Below are 19,714 nucleotides of genomic sequence, written 5' to 3' on the forward strand. Positions count from 1 at the left end.
AGGGAGATTGTGGACTCTGAATCATTGGAGATTTTTAAGAACAGGTTAGACAAACACCTGTCAGGGGTGGTCTAGATAGTACTTTGTCCTGCTATGAGTGCAGGGAACTGGACTAGATGACCTCTCGAGGTCCCTTCCAGTCCTGGGATTCTGTGATTATTTAAACAAAGCACAGTATACAACACTGGTCCCTACAGTGATGGTAGCTAATCATCCAAACCAAACAAGGTTCTTTTTCCTTCATGCAATTTTAGAGGATCCCTTTCCCCTTGGCAGAAACGAAAAACCGGAAAGATCTTGCCTTTTCTGGAATAGTAATGTAATCCATTGGTCAGTATGTGTTACAGGCCTTCCTCTGTGCCCAATCTGCAGAAGAGATGAGTCTATTATAGCCCAGCTAGAGACCCAGGACTCTTTGGCTCAAGCTGTAGCCGCTCATGCTTTTACCTCTGGAGGTCCATCAGACAAACAGAAACAAACTGAGTTCTCTCCTTACCGGAGTGCAAGTGGAGTTATCCAGTCCCACCGTAGGAAAAGAGTAATATTTCCCCACTCCAACCCATCCTTTTTCTATTTTTATGTAAATCTTGCAGTTGGTCTCTGTAGCTGAAAAATGGTGATTTTGCAACATGAATAAATGGGGACTAAGATATTACCAGCAAACTTTGTTCCTCTTGGTCATATGGGGAGAACATTAATGTATTTCTAGGGCACTGGTCATCATAGTATCTGATTACCTAATCCAGGTCTGTGGTATAGAAGCACTGTTGTATTAATCCAGTGTTTCCCCGAAATGCATTTGTGGTCGGCGTCACATATATTATGGGTACAGCCCTATCAAATTCGTAGTCCATTTTGGTCAGTTTAATGGTCAAAGGATTTTAAAAATAGTAAATTTCATGATTTCAGCTATTTAAATCTGAAATTTCACAGTAATTGTAGGGGTCCTGACCCAAAAAGGAGTTGCGTGGGGTGGCGAGGATATTGTGGGGGGGGGAAGGGGTGGTATTGCCTCCCTTATTTCTACACTGCTGTTGGCAGGGCGCTGCCTTCAGAGCTGGGCAGCCAGCCAACAGCCACCACTTTCCGGCCACTCAGCTCTGAAGGCAGCACAGAAGTAAGGGTGGCAATACCACAACCCCCCCTAAAATAACCTTCTACACCCCCACCCCCCACAACTCCTTTTTGGGTCAGGACCCGCAATTCGAGAAACTCTCGTCTCCCCTGTGAAATCTGTATAGTTCAGGGTAAAAGCACACAAAAGACCAGATTTCGCAGTCCGTGATGCTTTTTTCATGGCCGTGAATTTGGAAGGGCCCTAATTATGGGCCAACCTTTATGCTTGTTCTCTGCCATCCAGCACTTTGAACAAGAAGCTGGCTGTAGAGGGAAATCCTAATCAGTTTCAGTCTCCTGCCAGCTCCAAGTGTAAAGTGCTTGATGCCAAACAAAATGACACAGCTTATTCCCAGAGAGTCAGTCTTGCACTGCATCAGAGGCTTGTCACATCACTTTTGTCAGCTCCGTGTGTGCGTGGGCGTGCGCATACACACTCAGGCATGTGCAGAGGTGCATGAAAATGGGGAAAATTACAGAATAGAAAAACAAAAATGGATAAGAGACAAACTGAAAGGAAGAGAAGAGAAAGAGAGGGACTTGGATGACAGGATAGGGAAACAAAGAAAGGAAGACGCGAGGGCGGGGTAAAGGTGGCAGAAGAAACACCATGGATCTAAGTAGTGACATTCATAATTTTTCTCCTGATAATTACAGTGGTTACCATTCAAATCTTTACAATTGGCTTTGCAAGCCATTAACATTACCATGGTGTTGATTCTACTTCTTACAGGGAATATAGTGAATACCATAGTGATGTTATTTGTTTACAAAGGCAAAATAGTAAAGAATTTTGTAGCGACCACAAGACCTAGAGCAACAACATTTAGAGGGGAGCAACCAGAATGTGCATTTTGGTCACCCTACTGTATGAGATATAAAATAGTCTATGTATGAAGCTGCAGTGGGCCATATATATATAAAGATAAGCCTGGATGCTCCCCCTATTCTCTGCCTTCTGAGATACCTCCTTATGCTATTGGTGCTCAGACAATATTTACTTTTTTATAAAACCCCTGGGGAAATCCTGTACACAGCTTCACCCTGCTCTTACCCCTCTTTGTACGTCAGTTTGTTTCCTCAGCTGCAATGATAACAATAAGTTCATGTTAGAGATGGACCTGAATGTGATCACCAGATCCAAACTACCTTGAACCTTCAGAAAATTTGGATCCAGATCAGTTCTGGGATCTGTCTTCATGTATTCAAATGAAGTCAAATACTATTGCAGATTTATATTATTAAGCAAAAATACCTGCTTTAATCATGTTAAAGGAACAGACTAATTTCTTCATTCTTGCTTCCTATGTTCACAAACTCTCCGACTCACAAAACTGAGTGAAACAAAAATCAAAAAGGATTAGAATCTCTCCCTGTCTTTCTCATCCAAATGCATAATGAGCGCCTGTAGGAACCGGAACTTCTCCCACGAATCTAATAATTTGCAGGTGGCAAAAAAGGGGCTACAATCAGAACTCCAACATTAATGAGGATAAAATACTGTTAAAAGCTTTTTGTGCTTTGAAAAATGTTATGATTATTGCTCTGTGCAAGAAAAGTACAGGGTAACCCTAGGAAGAGAGAGCGGGGAGGGAATAAAAATAAATATTAATCATCGACCTAGCAGACTTGGGCTAAACAGGGAGGAAAATTAAATCACTGTCCTATTGTGATTTTGGTTATTAGGTGTTGGGAGGTGATCATATACTGTTATAAGAACCCAGATATATTGATAGAGAGAACTTTTCCTAGAGAACTTAAATAGAAAATCCATCTCTGCTATAGAATTCTACAGTTTGATTCAAATGCCTATAGAAATGCTGATCACATTCACTATTAAATTATATAGATTCTTTGAACAATTTATATTAGTCACATCCCAATTAAAGCCTATAGGGTTTTTACAAAAACTTTGCCCAGATGGAGGTATAAAAGTTTTGCCAATAAGCTCCAGTTTGATGTAAACATAACCGATGGACAAATTTATAATCAAATTATCTGACAATACGGATAATTAAGGGTTTCTTTATAGTACATGATCCTGTGTGCCGCAGCTAATTCTCTACTAACCTCTGTGTATTGCTGTACTACATATTCAGGAGTTGGGCCAAGAAATACATAGAAGTCGAGGATCCCTCCAATGGTGCGGAAGGTTAAGGATGGATTTGGACTCAGAGTAATATCTGAAAGAAGAAAACAGAAGTGTTGCACACAGTAGAAATTGCCTCAGTGCCAGTCCTATGCATTCTGAACCCTTCAGTGCACAGCTGCCAAGTAGGTTAGCCAGACACTTACTTTAAACACATATCCCACCCACACAGCCCACAGAACAAGTACAAATCGTCTATCTTCCAGCATCACAAAACAGAAACAGGCACCCTTGCAAGGCGGTCCTGTCTTACATGGATGGCACACTGTATGGACAAAGCGAAATAAGGAAATGTGTATAACAGTAGTAAGCTACTATGGTGCTGTGAGCTATATTTCCAGATTTATTCTATTCTGCACAATAACAAATGCACATAAAATATATTGCAAGGTTTTGTGTTTCTTAATTTCATTTATAGATAAAGGAATCACCCACATGCGTCTAAAGCTCCTCCATAGAATATATACACATCTAATTTTTTACTGGAAGTCATTGCCTGCCAGAGAAATTGATTTCATAGCTTTAGTGAAGATTCCCCTTTTCAAAATTTACAGTATTAGATTAATACAGTGAGGTGACCATGGTAACATGCAAAGCTATTCTTCTCAGATTGAGCACAATACTAACCTAAATTGACTTATTTTGCTGGTGTCAGTCCCAGAGGAAATTTCTATTGACTTCAACTTTCTCTACCCTTGCATCTAGTTTTAAAAAGTTAATCAATCATATAATTTTAGTTGAAAGTGTATATTTTACCTTGTTTTACAGGAATTGCAATGAAGTCTCTTTGAGAACATAATAATGGTCCCTGGAAACTCACTTATGATATGTGTAATATTTTAGAAATCCTGTCACATATTTGTATGTTTAAAAGTCATTAGTGAAAAGAGTTATTTATATATAACAGAAACAATTTAACATCTTTCTATACTTAATCTATATATGTATGGATCATATACTGTATTACCTTGTGCATTGGAGTTCAGTAAGAGGATACCGTGAGTATTTGAGTCATTCTCGATGCACATATAAAAAGGATGAACTCCATAAAGATTGGTAAATGGCTGAAACATCAAAAATGGATTATATAGAGCTTGTTTTGCCAATCTTTCACAATCTTTGTCAACCAAAAACACATACACAGACAAGGACATTTATTAGTTCATAGCTGAAATGGGTTATTTGCATAACTAATGTAAAGCTTCATCAATAGAACAAGAGATATTTTTAGCCTCAACATTGTCACTTTTATCTTATCTTATTTAAACTCTTAGCCATGGACTATAGCACTCTGGCATTCAGGCAAATGCTCCTGAATGACCAGGCTAAGAAATTCACTGCTAATGAGAATATATCATTGACAGACCAGCATTTAAGCTGCAACTCAGCCAAGCATTTAAGAATGTGCCTAATTTTAATCCCCTTGAAGTCATTCTTAAATGCTTGGATGTATAGGGATGAATTTAAGCATGAGCTTAAATACTATGCTGAATCAGAGCCTTGACACATGGAATATTTTTTACTAGGAACGAAGAATGTTTCTTATGCCAAGTTTCCAAATCACTGTAAAATACCCAGTGATCTTACTATTTAGCTAATTATATTTTGTTGTATTTCCATAACATTTTATGAAACCCATTTTATGTTCTTTGCTGTTAATTCAAAAATAACACCTCTTGTCATATAGTAATGCTATTAATCTGATATTATTTTATTTTGCCATTTAATTTTTACAGTATGATCCCAGCACCAGATGCTGCATTAAATGACTTACCGTTGGTGGCTGGTCTCTGGAAAACATTGCATAATTAACAAAATTCATATTGTGCTTAAAGGATGGATGTTCATGTTCACCAAATCCATAAACAGAGGTGGATGGCACAATGGTGGTAATCTGCAGATACTGTCTGGAAAAAATTAAATCTCCAAGTGATGTGTCCCACCTGTGTCAAATACAGAAAGAGTCTGAACATGATTAGTTTGCTCATTCCTTATATTCATCACTTTAACATCAAGTTGGAATATTGGAAATTTTGTTGCATTTCTTGCAATAGTAACATATACAAATGCAACTTACAAATTAGTTCTGTGTGTGCTTCTAATGTGCTTAAACATATATAGTATATAAAATGAGTAAAAGGAAGGCATTATATAAAGTACTGTCACTGAAATATGCAGTTGCTCTTGCTATTTCTATGACCAGTGGGACATATGGAAGACTGTTATCACATGGTGGTGTCTGCAATGTCACTAACAATAACAACATTTAGTTGCAATCATCTTTGATTAGCGTATAAAGTCCCATTGAAATTAATGGGATTACTTGTGTGCTCAAACTAAAGCATATGTTTAATGCTTTGTTGGATCAGGGCTGAGGGTTGGATCAGAGATAGATCACTGACTTTAACAGATGTGAGAGTGCATGGTACCCCACAAGACCATGTCTTTAAACGACAGAAAGAAAAGGAGTACTTGTGGCACCTTAGAGACTAACCAATTTATTTGAGCATGAGCTTTTGTGAGCTACAGCTCACTTCATCGGATGCATACCGTGGAAACTGCAGAAGACATTATATACACAGAGACCATGAAACAATACCTCCTCCCACCCCACTCTCCTGCTGGTAATAGCTTATCTAAAGTGATCATCAAGATGGGCCATTTCCAGCACAAATCCAGGTTTTCTCACCCTCCGCCCCCCCCCACAAAAACTCACTCTCCTGCTGGTAATAGCCCATCCAAAGTGACCACTCTCTTTAAAATGTGTATGATAATCAAGGTGGGCCATTTCCAGCACAAATCCAGGTTTTCTCACCCCCCCCCACCCCTCTCCAAAAACCACACACACAAACTCACTCTCCTGCTGGTAATAGCTTATCCAAAGTGACCACTCTCCTCACAATGTGTATGAAAATCAAGGTGGGCCATTTCCAGCACAAATACAGGTTTTCTCACCCCCCCACCCCCTCTTTTTTTTTTTTTTTTTTTTCAAAAAAACACACACACAAAAACTCACTCTCCTGCTGGTAATAGCTTATCCAAAGCGACCACTCTCCCTACAATGTGCATGATAATCAAGGTGGGCCATTTCCAGCACAAATCCAGGTTTTCTCACCCCCTCACCCCCATACACACACAAACTCACTCTCCTGCTGGCAATAGCTCATCCAAACTGACCACTCTCCTTACAATGTGCATGATAATCAAGGTGGGCCATTTCCAGCATAAATCCAAGTTTAACCAGAACGTTGGGGGGGGGGGTAGAAAAAAACAAGGGGAAATAGGCTACCTTGCATAATGACTTAGCCACTCCCAGTCTCTATTTAAGCCTAAATTAATAGTATCCAATTTGCAAATGAATTCCAATTCAGCAGTTTCTCGCTGGAGTCTGGATTTGAAGTTTTTTTGTTGTAAGATAGCGACCTTCATGTCTGTGATTGCGTGACCAGAGAGATTGAAGTGTTCTCCGACTGGTTTATGAATGTTATAATTCTTGACGTCTGATTTGTGTCCATTTATTCTTTTACGTAGAGATTGTCTAGTTTGACCAATGTACATGGCAGAGGGGCATTGCTGGCACATGATGGCATATATCACATTGGTGGATGTGCAGGTGAACGAGCCTCTGATAGTGTGGCTGATGTTATTAGGCCCTGTGATGGTGTCCCCTGAATAGATACGTGGGCACAGTTGGCAACCGGCTTTGTTGCAAGGATAGGTTCCTGGGTTAGTGATTCTGTTGTTTGGTATGTGGTTGTTGGTGAGTATTTGCTTCAGGTTGGGGGGCTGTCTGTAGGCAAGGACTGGCCTGTCTCCCAAGATTTGTGAGAGTGTTGGGTCATCCTTCAGGATAGGTTGTAGATCCTTAATAATGCATTGGAGGGGTTTTAGTTGGGGGCTGAAGGTGATGGCTAGTGGCGTTCTGTTATTTTCTTTGTTAGGCCTGTCCTGTAGTAGGTAACTTCTGGGAACTCTTCTGGCTCTATCAATCTGTTTCTTCACTTCCGCAGGTGGGTATTGTAGTTGTAAGAATGCTTGATAGAGATCTTGTAGGTGTTTGTCTCTGTCTGAGGGGTTGGAGCAAATGCGGTTGTATCACAGAGCTTGGCTGTAGACGATGGTTCGTGTGGTGTGGTCAGGGTGAAAGCTGGAGGCATGTAGGTAGGAATAGCGGTCAGTAGGTTTCCGGTATAGGGTGGTGTTTATGAGACCATTGTTTATTAGCACTGTAGTGTCCAGGAAGTGGATCTCTTGTGTGGACTGGACCGGGCTGAGGTTGATGGTGGGATGGAAATTGTTGAAATCATGGTGGAGTTCCTCAAGGGCTTCTTTTCCATGGGTCCAGATGATGAAGATGTCATCAATATAGCGCAAGTATAGTAGGGGCGTTATGGGACGAGAGCTGAGGAAGTGTTGTTCTAAGTCAGCCATAAAAATGTTGGCATACTGTGGGGCCATGTGGGTACCCACAGCAGTGCCGCTGATCTGAAGGTATACATTGTCCCCAAATGTAAAATAGTTATGGGTAAGGACAAAGTCACAAAGTTCAGCCACCAGGTTAGCCATGACATTATCGGGGATAGTGTTCTTGACGGCTTGTAGTCCATCTTTGTGTGGAATGTTGGTGTAGAGGGCTTCTACATCCATAGTGGCCAGGAGGGTGTTATCAGGAAGATCACCGATGGATTGTAGTTTCCTCAGGAAGTCAGTGGTGTCTCAAAGATAGCTGGGAGTGCTGGTAGCGTAGGGCCTGAGGAGGGAGTCTACATAGCCAGACAATCCTGCTGTCAGGGTGCCAATACCTGAGATGATGGGGCACCCAGGATTTCCAGGTTTATGGATCTTGGGTAGTAGATAGAATATCCCAGGTCGGGGTTCCAGGGGTGTGTCTGTGCAGATTTGATCTTGTGCTTTTTCAGGAAGTTTCTTGAGCAAATGCTGTAGTTGCTTTTGGTAACTCTCAGTGGGATCATAGGGTAATGGCTTGTAGAAAGTGGTGTTGGAGAGCTGCCGAGCAGCCTCTTGTTCATATTCCGACCTATTCATGATGACAACAGCATCTCCTTTGTCAGCCTTTTTGATTATGATGTCAGAGTTGTTTCTGAGGCTGTGGATGGCATTGTATTTGTGCTGGAAATGGCCCACCTTGATTATCATACACATTTTAAAGAGAGTGGTCACTTTGGATGGGCTATTACCAGCAGGAGAGTGAGTTTGTGTGGGGAGGGGGCGGAGGGTGAGAAAACCTGGATTTGTGCTGGAAATGGCCCAACTTGATGATCACTTTAGATAAGCTATTACCAGCAGGAGAGTGGGGTGGGAGGAGGTATTGTTTCATGGTCTCTGTGTATATAATGTCTTCTGCAGTTTCCACGGTATGCATCCGATGAAGTGAGCTGTAGCTCACGAAAGCTCATGCTCAAATAAATTGGTTAGTCTCTAAGGTGCCACAAGTTCTCCTTTTCTTTTTGCGAATACAGACTAACACGGCTGCTACTCTGAAACCTGTCTTTAAACGACAGCTTTCTCTCATCTGTGACTTTATAATACCCGCATAAACAGATCAAATTTGTTCTAAACAAAGGACATTTATAGATATTTTTATATTTATGATTTTTTTCTGGTTTCTTTCATTAGTTTTATGCATTTATTTCTATTGAATCATCTATGGACAAATACACATTTTAATTAGGTGTTACTTCATGTTTGCTGTTACTAATGCTATAATGAGCTGTATACATACTCTGAAAGTACATTGTACCGCTATATGACATGAATGCCATACTTATGTATGTATATAAGAACTGTGATTTCGTTACAATAAATTAAAATAAAAGAACCAAAACCACAGAAGGTGGTAGTGGAGGTACTTTCACATATTCATAGATCCCAAGGCCAGAACGGACCACTGTGATCATGTAGTCTGACTTCTTGTGTACACAGACCACGGATCTTCCCCAAAGTAATTCCTAGTGGCCAGTGCTTATATCTTAGAAAAAATCCAATCTTGATTTTAAAATGGTCGGTGATGAACAATCCACCACAACCCATGGTAAATTGTTCCAGTGGTTAACTATGCTTACTGCTAAAATGTGCGCCTTTTTCCTGTGTGAATATAAATACAAATATAAATATTAAATCCTTTAATATGAATTATTTGTTATCAGCGGTTTTGGTAAAATTAAATGGAATACCAAATTAGCCCATAAACTGAGGGGCCATAATCCATTTAATGTAGATGTAAACTCTTAACTACAATTTCTGTTAAGAACTTTTCATATAGGCCTGGAGTCCACAGCTTGGCCTGGGGCATGAGGGCTAGCTAACAAAGAACAATACGTGGCTAAGAGAAAGCTGGGGTAGACAGACAACCTTGTGCGTTTCAAATCGATTAGTGGAGTCAGCATGACTCCAGATGGTGAGCTGTAATTGGCTGTCCTTAGCGCGAGTTATAGACACATAAAACGCTAAGAAGGGCCTCAAAGTTAACTCCCTGATGCAGGAAGGAGATAGTGGTACAATACCCCTCAGATGCCAGAACAGAGTTCAGGGAGAGGCCTAACATGATTGACATGAGTAATGACACCCTCCACTCACAGATGTATGCCAATCCCAGTTCACAGAAATGCAAGGATAAAACTATAAACAATTGTTATTGTTAAATACTAATTATTACTTTTTTGCTTTAAATCTCCAGGAATGTACCTCTTGGTCAACTGGAGAGCTGCTACCTCATTCCCCTGGACCCCAAAATTAGGATTTAACCTATATACTTTAATAGAAATAGTTTAAGGGTAATTACCTATGTGTTAGCAATATGTTAATTTGAGCCATGGGTGGAGCCATTGTGTAATCTTTTAGACCCTTGGCTTATTGTGCTTATCTCGTCTTGCTGCTAGAACCTGTCCAGGGGCTTGGGAACTCCCTCCCCGTCACTTCTCTCCACCCATGGCACCCTATATAAACTATTGTAATTAATTGTTGGGCAGTGCCTCTGAGCCTAATAAGCAAAGTGATACTCCGCCAGTGCTGTGCGTAATAAACTCCTGTGCTTGACTCCACACAGTGTCCATTGCTGTTCCTTCAAAACTGATTATGTGGAAGGTTCTGTGTATTAGCAGTGAGCATAGTACTATAGCCATTTACTGTAGCACATCTATAAACTATCGTGTTTGAGAGCCGGGGTTTATACTGTTGTCACCAGACCGAATTTATATTTCTTACCCTGGGACAAACTTTTTACTGTTGTGGGAAAGAGAGTTGGGTTAAACAACTGGGCCTATGTTGCACTCCAGGCAGTGCCCAGGCTGCATCCTCCATCACTGGGAGAGCAGAGACTCTTGCCCTTACATAGAGCTGCAATGGGGCATGGGAAGGCTCCTTGCTCCCTCCCCAGTCTACTGCACCTATGCAAGGGTTAGGTACAGTTTGGGCCTAGAGGGAGAAGCCAAGTGTACCAAGCAATTATTGAAAATTAAGACAATGTATTTATTGGGCCTCTGTGTTTTGGCAGTACTGCAGTTCTAACAAGCTGGACCCATGAGGATTTTCTGCCACTGGTGACTTAGTTGTTACACATCATGTTCGTGCCTTTGCCAATGGAAACCCCCAAGCCACTGGGAAAGGTGATTTTTTCTTTTTCCTTGGAAATATGTATAAAGTATCACCAAGAATTAAAAGGAACCCTTTTGAAAACCAAGGCTTTTCTGTGAAAAGTTACCCTATATGGGAATAGGTATCAGCTCATGGGCTGTGTGCCAGGCAAAACTAACATGATCACCCAGTTCAGTCAGGTACTGGGTTTCCAGTGTCAATGTTCGGAGAAAAGGATGGTCAAAGAACTAAAAAGTAAATGTAGCCAGAAGGAAAGATGTTGGGAAGACCTTGAATAACTGCCTTAGCCCATTGAGCACTCTATGTGATGCCTACTCAGAGAACATGAGGTTTCATATTTCCTGGTATCTGCATTCAAACACTGACATTTCCGATTTGAAAGTAATTAGCATTACCAAGGGATTACAAGTATTTGCTGTAATGGAACATGAAACACAGCGGCTCGTGTATTGGGACACCAGGTTTTCTTTATTAACTTACTATGTATTCAGCTACTTCATGGCCATATGTTGAACTTCCCTAAATAAGCCTCTGCTCTCTCTTTTCCTTAATGTTAGGTAACTTCTGATTGCTGCCATTGCATTCTTTTTTCCCTTCTCCCCTTTAAAAGACAAAAAGGCAGGACTTCCCTTTAAATCCTCCCCTCCCCAAGCATTCTACAGCCTTGAGCCCCACTAGTACATTAACTTTGTAAGCTGCCAAGATCCATTACTTTACAACACTGCAATATTCTGAGGGTTATTTAGATTAAAAAATGACCATTTAAATGAGACACCCACCTTTATCACTCTAAAAACCTTTGGATACAATAAAATAAAAATGTTATATTTGCCTTGTGACAGTGTTTGTTTACTCCAATCTGCTTTAAAGCAGGATGAAAGCCAACAAAACAGAAGGGAATATAAAATCATACAGTGTTTGTAGGAATGTGCTTGATTCTCATTAAAAAATTACTTACTAAGTACAATAGTACACTGAAAAATATACCCAGCCCCCTTTCCACGAATAAGGTCAGTCTAAGAAGTTTGTGTATTTTCACATAAATTGATTGGTTTGAGAGATTACTACATGGGAGAAAAGTCTAAAAAATTCAGATACAATATTCACCATCAACAATTCAGCATTTGCCATCAGTTACACACAGCATTGTCTATGAATACCAGAGCATCTCCCTCAACTCAGGAGATCTCCCTAGTAAAATGTTTGGAAAATATTAACCTTTTAGTGGTTTCTATTGTATTTCCCAATCTTTGGAAGTATGAGGAGGCCAAGGTATTTTGATAGCTCTGATAATGCATACTAACTGTAGAGCTGCCGTTCCTTTAGGTATCACTTCTGAAAACATGTGCTCCCTTCCAAACACTGTGCATAAGGCTTAAGAATAAGCCTTTCTATTTATAGTGTCTCATCTGGAAGAAGACTGACTCAGGAGCCAAAGGGACAGCATGAAGTTTGCATTTCTGGCTGGCATTCAAGCTTGTAGCACGAGAACAAACAGTAGGTCCCCTTTGTGCTACCAGATCAAAGTGTAACTATAATGGATCAGTGAAATGCCTTTGAAAATAAACAAATGAAATAATGCTTGGTTTATTTAAGGGAGGACTATATAATACCTTGTGGCATTTCAAGTATGACTAAAAGTCAACGGAATCAAGTTTGTTGAAATATGGTCACTTATTCCTTGAAATCCAAGCAATTATTAAATGTAAAAAGATCCCCTGGCCCAAGAACATTATTACATGTAAATGAACATCTGGTGCTACTAAGATGTCTTATAAACCCTCAGAGATGTGTGGACCCCATTTTAGTAGAGAGATTGGGTACAATTTTCAAAAGCACCTAAGTGATTTAGAAGCCTAAATCCCATTTTAAAAAGCCACTTAGAATTTAGGAGCCTAAATCTCGAGGACGTTCAATGAGGTTCCTAAAGAATTTCTGAAAATGACTCAGGAGCCACCTCCTCTCCAGTTCCCTCATCATCGAACATCCTTGTGGCAACCCCAGACACTGATGACTTGGAAGAGGAATACTCAGAAAGAGATTGGTATATTTCTAGTTTTCTTGTCATGTGAGTTAGTAAGAAGCAGGGAGGACTGTTAGCATCGTGTGACCAGCAGGTTTTCCACAGAACACTAGTGGTCCATTGACCACAGTTCAACAACTGCTGAGCTAATACCACTTTTGATAATTAATCACAAAATGTAGTTACAATGATTGATTCTGTTCTGTTCAGGTTCTTCTACTGCACCCATCATCATCATATCAGAGCATTTTCCAGAAGTGCAATAACCCAGACAACTGCATTTTTGTTTTGAAAAGGAATTAGGCAAACATTACCTACATCCCCCTTACCCATGTATAAAAATCGTAATGATTATAACTCCAAAAATACCCTGTAAGAATAATGGCTGTTACAAACTGGAAGCAAATATGAGTTACACAAGTTGCACACAATTTGCCTATTTTACTTTCAGCAAAATTGCAGTTTGAGACAATAGCTTTCGAAATCATTCTGATAGCTTCCCTTCTAGAAAATCTTCTCATGAGAAATGGTGTCTGTGCTTACTACAAGAATCAATACAAAAGCCAGCTGAACTCTGCAGCAGCAGTTTTGAAATTAGTGACAATCTTGATTAGGATTTGATTATTTGTTGCATGTCCTCTGAAGTGTGGTAACTAACAAAGAATTGAATGCTCTTAATAGAGATAACAGAATATTTGACTGGCTTGGAAAGATGCTCTGTCTTGCATTATTCTTATTCTATCATGCAAGAAAAATTGTTTGGAGCACATATATTAACTGGATCAGACACATGGGCCATCTAGTCCAGTATCCTGGTCTCCAACAATAGCCAGTGCCAGATGCTTCAGAGGAAGGCATGAAACTTGTTTGCGGAGGAAGTTTTTTGGTAATATTGTAGGAGAATTGGTTTATATTCTGAGTCATTTGGGTTGATAGCCCTTATAATTTTTTAATTAACTGGTATGACTATAGCTGGTTCTTATTATACAAATCTGTATCCTACCAAGCTCTCTGCCTCAATAATATATTGCAAGCTCCACAGGATAATTATACGTTGTGTAAAACATTATTTCTTTGTGTTATTTTTAAATTTGACACTTTTAAATCTGTTTGGTATTTGCTTGTTGTTCATCTCTGCTGAAACCAAATAGCCCCGGGCCTTTTACTATCTCCTCAAAGAGAAACCATTCTATGCCTCTGATCATTTGCCCTGCTCTTTTCTATTGCTGCTGTACCCATGGAATGACAAAAAATGAATATGACGTTCAACATGACACCATATTATTGAGTAATATAATGGCATTATCTGTTCAGTTTTATTTTCTACCCCTCTCTTACAACACCCTTACATTTTCTTAGCTATTTTGACTGCCATTGGGCCCTGAGCAGATGTTTTCACACCTCTCACAAAAGCTTCCCACATAGTACAAAGAGCTGTAGTAATGGCTGTAAATAATATTCAGGAACATATATATCCCCTAAATTTCCATCCTCTCCCACCTGCAATATTTTCAAGTATGACATTAAATAACTCCCTGTAAGGAGACCTTGCGTACACATATGACAGAGCTGGAAGGGATTTTTATACTCTACGGACAAGACAACAGGCCTGATATCCTCTTCTTCTTCATCTATCATACTAATCCACTGTGACGGAATTTAAAGCATAAATACACATCTATTGCATCTGGGACAGAGACTGTGGTATAGAAATGATGGATGAGAAATAAAAATATAGATATTAACAAAAAATCCACAGTGGTTCTTCAGCACAGAATGTACTTAACTCTACATGGATTACATTCATGGCATTGTGCTATAGGAATTGTGGGATTATAGGGACTTCTAAGCATTGTTAGTGTGGTTGTCCAAAAATGAAAAGCTGCTGACAGAGATAAAGTGCTCTATGTGAACAGGTTTATGAAAAGTTGGGATAGTTTTACAATGGAAAAGCTTTCAGCAGGGACCCATGAAAGCTACAGTGGTGTATATGGATTTGTGTTGTCTAGACACCATTTACCATCTACTGAGATGCTGGGAATACAGCTTGGATTCGTGTAATTTGGCCTGGTTTGTTGTTATTGATTACTTTGAGCAATATTGGTGTTTACAGAGAGATTAATGATCAGATCAACTCTTTATTGGGATTCCAGGGATTTGATCTGCTGCAGCTGGATATGCAGGGTGTTTTGTGTCTTAAAAAGGGTTCTTCCTGAGTCACTGCCTGTCCCCAGAACTTCTGAGAGAGGTGATTCCCAGGAGGTGACTCTCTGTGCTAAAACCTGGAGCTATATTACCTTTACTATGGATTTCACTGACAGGTGGGGGGGGGGGAATGATGCAATCTCTTCCAGCCCTACACCTGTCCCTCTTCCTACTTCCCCTGGGTGCTTCCTCCCACCCCCACCCCCACCCCCATGCTGAAATATGGTGGAGAAAGGGCAGGAAAAATGCCACCAAGCATCTGACCCCTTCACTTCCTAGTGGAAAGGGCTATGAACACAGGGTCTCCTCCACATGGTTAGCAGGGTGATAAGGTTCATTTTCATATGAGCAGTGGGTGTAGGCTTAAAATAGACCCCCCAATTAAGCTAAATAGAGGGGTCCTTGGGAAGGCCCAGCTGAGTTGCCAGCTTTGGTAACAGACAATTTTTTGCAAGGCTGTGTCAGCAGGACAGAAGCACATTGGGTCACAGCGTAGTCTTGAACGGACAAAGAAAATTTCCACTTGCTAACAACGGGTGTCATCAACCAGTGCCCAGCAAAGTCCAACGGCAATGACCAAACCATGTTCAGCACAATTTTAGAAATGAGTTTTAATCACTGCTTCTGAAGCTGTGTAGAACACAGCTCTGACCTTGGCAACACATGGAGACATGCCTGGCACCCGTTCAGCTGCACTGATTGCTCACACCCATCATCGGCAATGAGTAATTTTCTTAGACAAAGCTTTTTGGATGGTTGTTCCTGCAGCAGCAAAAGGGACAGGACAGAAAGAACTGATTGCTCCATTTATAGGCTTCTTGCTTTAACCAGTCTGGACTCTTCTGCTTTTTCTGCACAATAGGATTTTACCACTGGTTCAGCTGAGCCTATGTTACCACTGGTGGGAGCCCTAATGTAGAGAAGGTTCCCATACGGCTAGACCTGTTTTTACCAACATGTTGTTAAAACTGCTTTCACCAGGTTTAAATAACCTAGTGGTAAAAATGCCAGAAGCTACTGGAGTGTCTTCTACACTATGGCTCCCACTGCTTCTCTCACTGCTCCGGCTGCACTGGTGCAGTGGGAATAATTTCATAACATTCCCTGCTGTAGAGACAGTTGCTACTATCAAATAAACATCATGGCTTCCAGATCAGGAAGTATGGAGTAAATTAACATGTTGAAAGAAGGATACACACACAGTTCTCCTGAACTCTAATGGAAGTGGTGAGTGTAAATCCCTATATTGGGACAAAGAGATACTACTCAGCATCCAAATTCACTCATTTAGATCAGCTCGGATGTGTGAAGAGGTGCTTTTTTGTTAATCACACAGGGAATTCAGCTGCAAAGGGGGTACAGCTGTGAGAGGAATCTTTTCCTGCTGGAACGAGACCCTCCCATCTATAATCAACTTGCTGTGCCTTTTCCCAGAAGCAGACCGTTTTCCTTTCTCATGCACTATATGCAAACATCAGTCTCGGCAGTGATAATGTTTCATTAATAGTATTGTCTTCAGTTGCCGGATAAAACCATTAACCATGGCAATATTAACATTTAATCGTTTTTTTTAACTGGGTGGATTCCAGAAGAGCTTCATCGCCTGGGGTAACACAGCGTATGCTTTTCCAGTGGCAATTTTTAACAGCAATGGATTTCTACTGAAATCTGAACTATTGATACAGACATTAGCCAAGGCTGCCCTCTATCTTCCTCTTCTTTCAACACAGCCCATTCTTTCACAGAGCTTACACTGTCATTAAGCCCAAAGTTTCAGAAGTGAGCGCTCTATTTAGGTTTCAGAGTAACAGCCGTGTTAGTCTGTATGTAGCTCACGAAAGCTGATGCTCTAATAAATTGGTTAGTCTCTAAGGTGCCACAAGTCCTCCTTTTCTTTTCACTATATTTAGGAGTCCCTTTTTAGACAGATACTGCCTGGTCTTCAAATGCCCGTAGCTCTCAGTAGCTCCCATTGAGAACAATGGGATCTACAAGGAGCTCTTTTGAAAACCTGCCAAATAGGGCCTGATTTTCAGAGTTGCTGAGCACCCACAGCTCCCACTGGAATTGTGTGCTCTCAGCACCCCTGAAAATAAATCCTGCAGGTATCTCAAGTTGAGACCCAAAGAACCAGCTTGTAGTAATTTTTCAGTAAGCATTCACTTCACATATGATAATTCCAATTAATGAGCCTTAATCAATCCTTACAACAGAAAGGGCTACACAGATAATCTCTTGGATCAAAGACAGGAAAATTGGACTTTTAACTGGAACCTGCTATCAACACAAAGCCATTAATTCTAAATGAGGAAATAAGCAAATTTTTTGCTATCTCACTGATACATAGAACACTAAATTTACAATACCCTGTTAAAAAACAAAACAAAACACTTTTACAAAGTTGGCTATGAAACTTGTAAAAGATGTCACACAAGATAGCTATTTAGAAGAGCGTCCAGCTAATTAAAAATAAAGCCCAGTATTTACATTTGCAGACTCAACATATTTTATAAGCTGTATTCGCAAGGACAAATTCCTGATGTGAGACACAAGAGGGTGTAACACTTAGTGAAAACAACCAAAACATGTTTTGAAAATGTTCAGTCTCCTCCCCATAAATTGTGACGCTCCATTTCTTGCCAGCAAAATGTTTATATTCTGAGTCTGTTTAACAACAAACATCTGAAAGAAATGGGGTTTTATATGTTTTGTTTTCAATATTCAGGCTTAAGTTTTTGGGTGCAATTTTACAGAAATTATGGATAGAAATAACCAATGCCACATTTCAACAAACTTCTGAAAATGTGCTTGACATAAAAATTCCTGTGAGCAGAAACATACTTTTTCTGCATTTTCTCTCCCAACATTCTCATGCCTAGGGTACATATATTTATATGACCTATATTTCCTGCTTCTGCTACCTGAGTCATCTAATGATACCACAGTACAGTTTGTGACATCTTAATACATCATAACAACCAATCATATGATGTCATATGATAACACCGGATTGTAGCCTCACTAAATGAAGCCAGCAAGAGCATGCTGATTAGAAAGGAGTAAGTTACTCATTCCATACAAATATCTTGGTAACCATCATTAAGTGGAAAATAAGCAAAGAAGAGATTTATGACGTTAGAATGGCTGGAAAGTGACAATACAAAATTTGTGGTGTTTGCTGATGTATGGACATTTTTCCTTAAAAAAAATACACTGCACAAATTGTACAATTCAACTAATATTTTTGCACTGTTTTATCATGATTTCTCTAGTTTCCTTGGGCCTACATTTTGAAAAGTGATTAGTGTTTATGGGTGTCCAGCTTAAGACATTACAGGAGCCTAATTCTCAGAGGGTGAGTGATTAGCACTTCCTGTAAACCAGGCCCCATTAAGATGTCTCAGGTTGGGCATCCAGAAATGCAGGACCTCCAAACTCACTAGTCCTTGGCAATAATTTATTACATTGCAGACACACAGCATGCAGTGCCAGCTAGATTATTATTTGATAAGGAACAGATCTTGATTCTCTGATCAATCTTTCCTTAATGTTTAAGTAACTCTTGCATGTGTATATATCTTTATGTTTATAGTAAGCACTATGATAGGACTCCACTTCCTAATGGGACACACCTTAATCTACTAGATGCCATGTGTGTACACACACACACACACAAAATTCACGTTTGTGAGAGGAAGGATCATTTCTCTCTGTTCGCCATGTTGAACAAGCAATGGTATGCAAAATCATTCTCATCTTGTCTTCCTTATTTTCTACACAAAACAATCTTAATATACTTGTACTTACAGCACTGTTCCTGTGCTTTTCCTTATGATTTTAAACTGAAAGGAGGGCTGATTTATAAACTCGATGTCATAGCTGGTGTCAGCAGCAGCAGTGGATGGAGATTCAATCTTGAGTGGAACTTCAAATCGTTGGCTATTAGGATCATAAATCTAAATCAGCGTGAGAGTAGGCACAAAGTCATTGGCTGGTTAGTTAGCTTAAGTTACTTGGATTAATTTTTTTTTTCTTTTAACACTTACCTTAAACCTGAGTCGGTCTTTCGTCTGGAACTCCACATCCATGGCAACAGAAGAAATATCATTGCCGAACAGTGACATCATGATATTACGTTTCATCAGCATTAACCTACAAACACACTTAATTACCACACACCAAAGTGCTTAAGCACAAGAACACCCATATACAGGGCAAAACAGTGGAAAGGATTCAGTTCTATTAACCAATAGCAAATCTTCCTGGACTAGAACTTCCATAAATCATGAATTTGTTAATAGATATTGTTGGGGTGGGCAAAGGAGGATATTTTCCCCCAAAATTCAGCTAGATAGCATCATCTTGTACCCTCTTGTGGAAGGTCCAGCTATTCTACAAAAGGGGAGTGGGGAAAATTTATGCCTATGCATTTATAAATGAATTCTAGAATCAGAACCCAAAACGGTACATAGCTTTTAGGCAGTCCAACCAAATGTGAATGCATAAAGAATGACTAAAGACTTAAACAAGCAATGGTGAAGTTTACCTCCAGCCTTTAGCTGTCTTTTGCAGCGGCCCAGACAGAGAGTACCCATATAGGCCATCTT

General features: G+C 40.0%; 1 protein-coding gene across 1 annotated transcript in view; it reads right to left on the reverse strand.

The window, feature by feature from the left end:
- The window catches only part of LOC140910706 (sucrase-isomaltase, intestinal), a 98,652-nt gene extending 79,397 nt beyond the window's left edge, over positions 1–19,255 (reverse strand). Inside the window, exons 1-5 of the mRNA XM_073342416.1 lie at positions 19,154–19,255; positions 18,915–19,063; positions 5,040–5,208; positions 4,233–4,329; positions 3,187–3,299 (exon numbers count right to left, since the gene is read on the reverse strand). Coding sequence (XP_073198517.1) covers positions 3,187–3,299; positions 4,233–4,329; positions 5,040–5,208; positions 18,915–19,063; positions 19,154–19,255 — 630 coding nt within the window. The remainder of the gene's footprint in view (positions 1–3,186; positions 3,300–4,232; positions 4,330–5,039; positions 5,209–18,914; positions 19,064–19,153) is intronic.
- Positions 19,256–19,714: the final 459 nt, after the last annotated feature.

The sequence above is a fragment of the Lepidochelys kempii genome, chromosome 1, assembly GCF_965140285.1.
Source record: "Lepidochelys kempii isolate rLepKem1 chromosome 1, rLepKem1.hap1, whole genome shotgun sequence".
Taxonomy (NCBI): Eukaryota; Metazoa; Chordata; order Testudines; family Cheloniidae; genus Lepidochelys; species Lepidochelys kempii.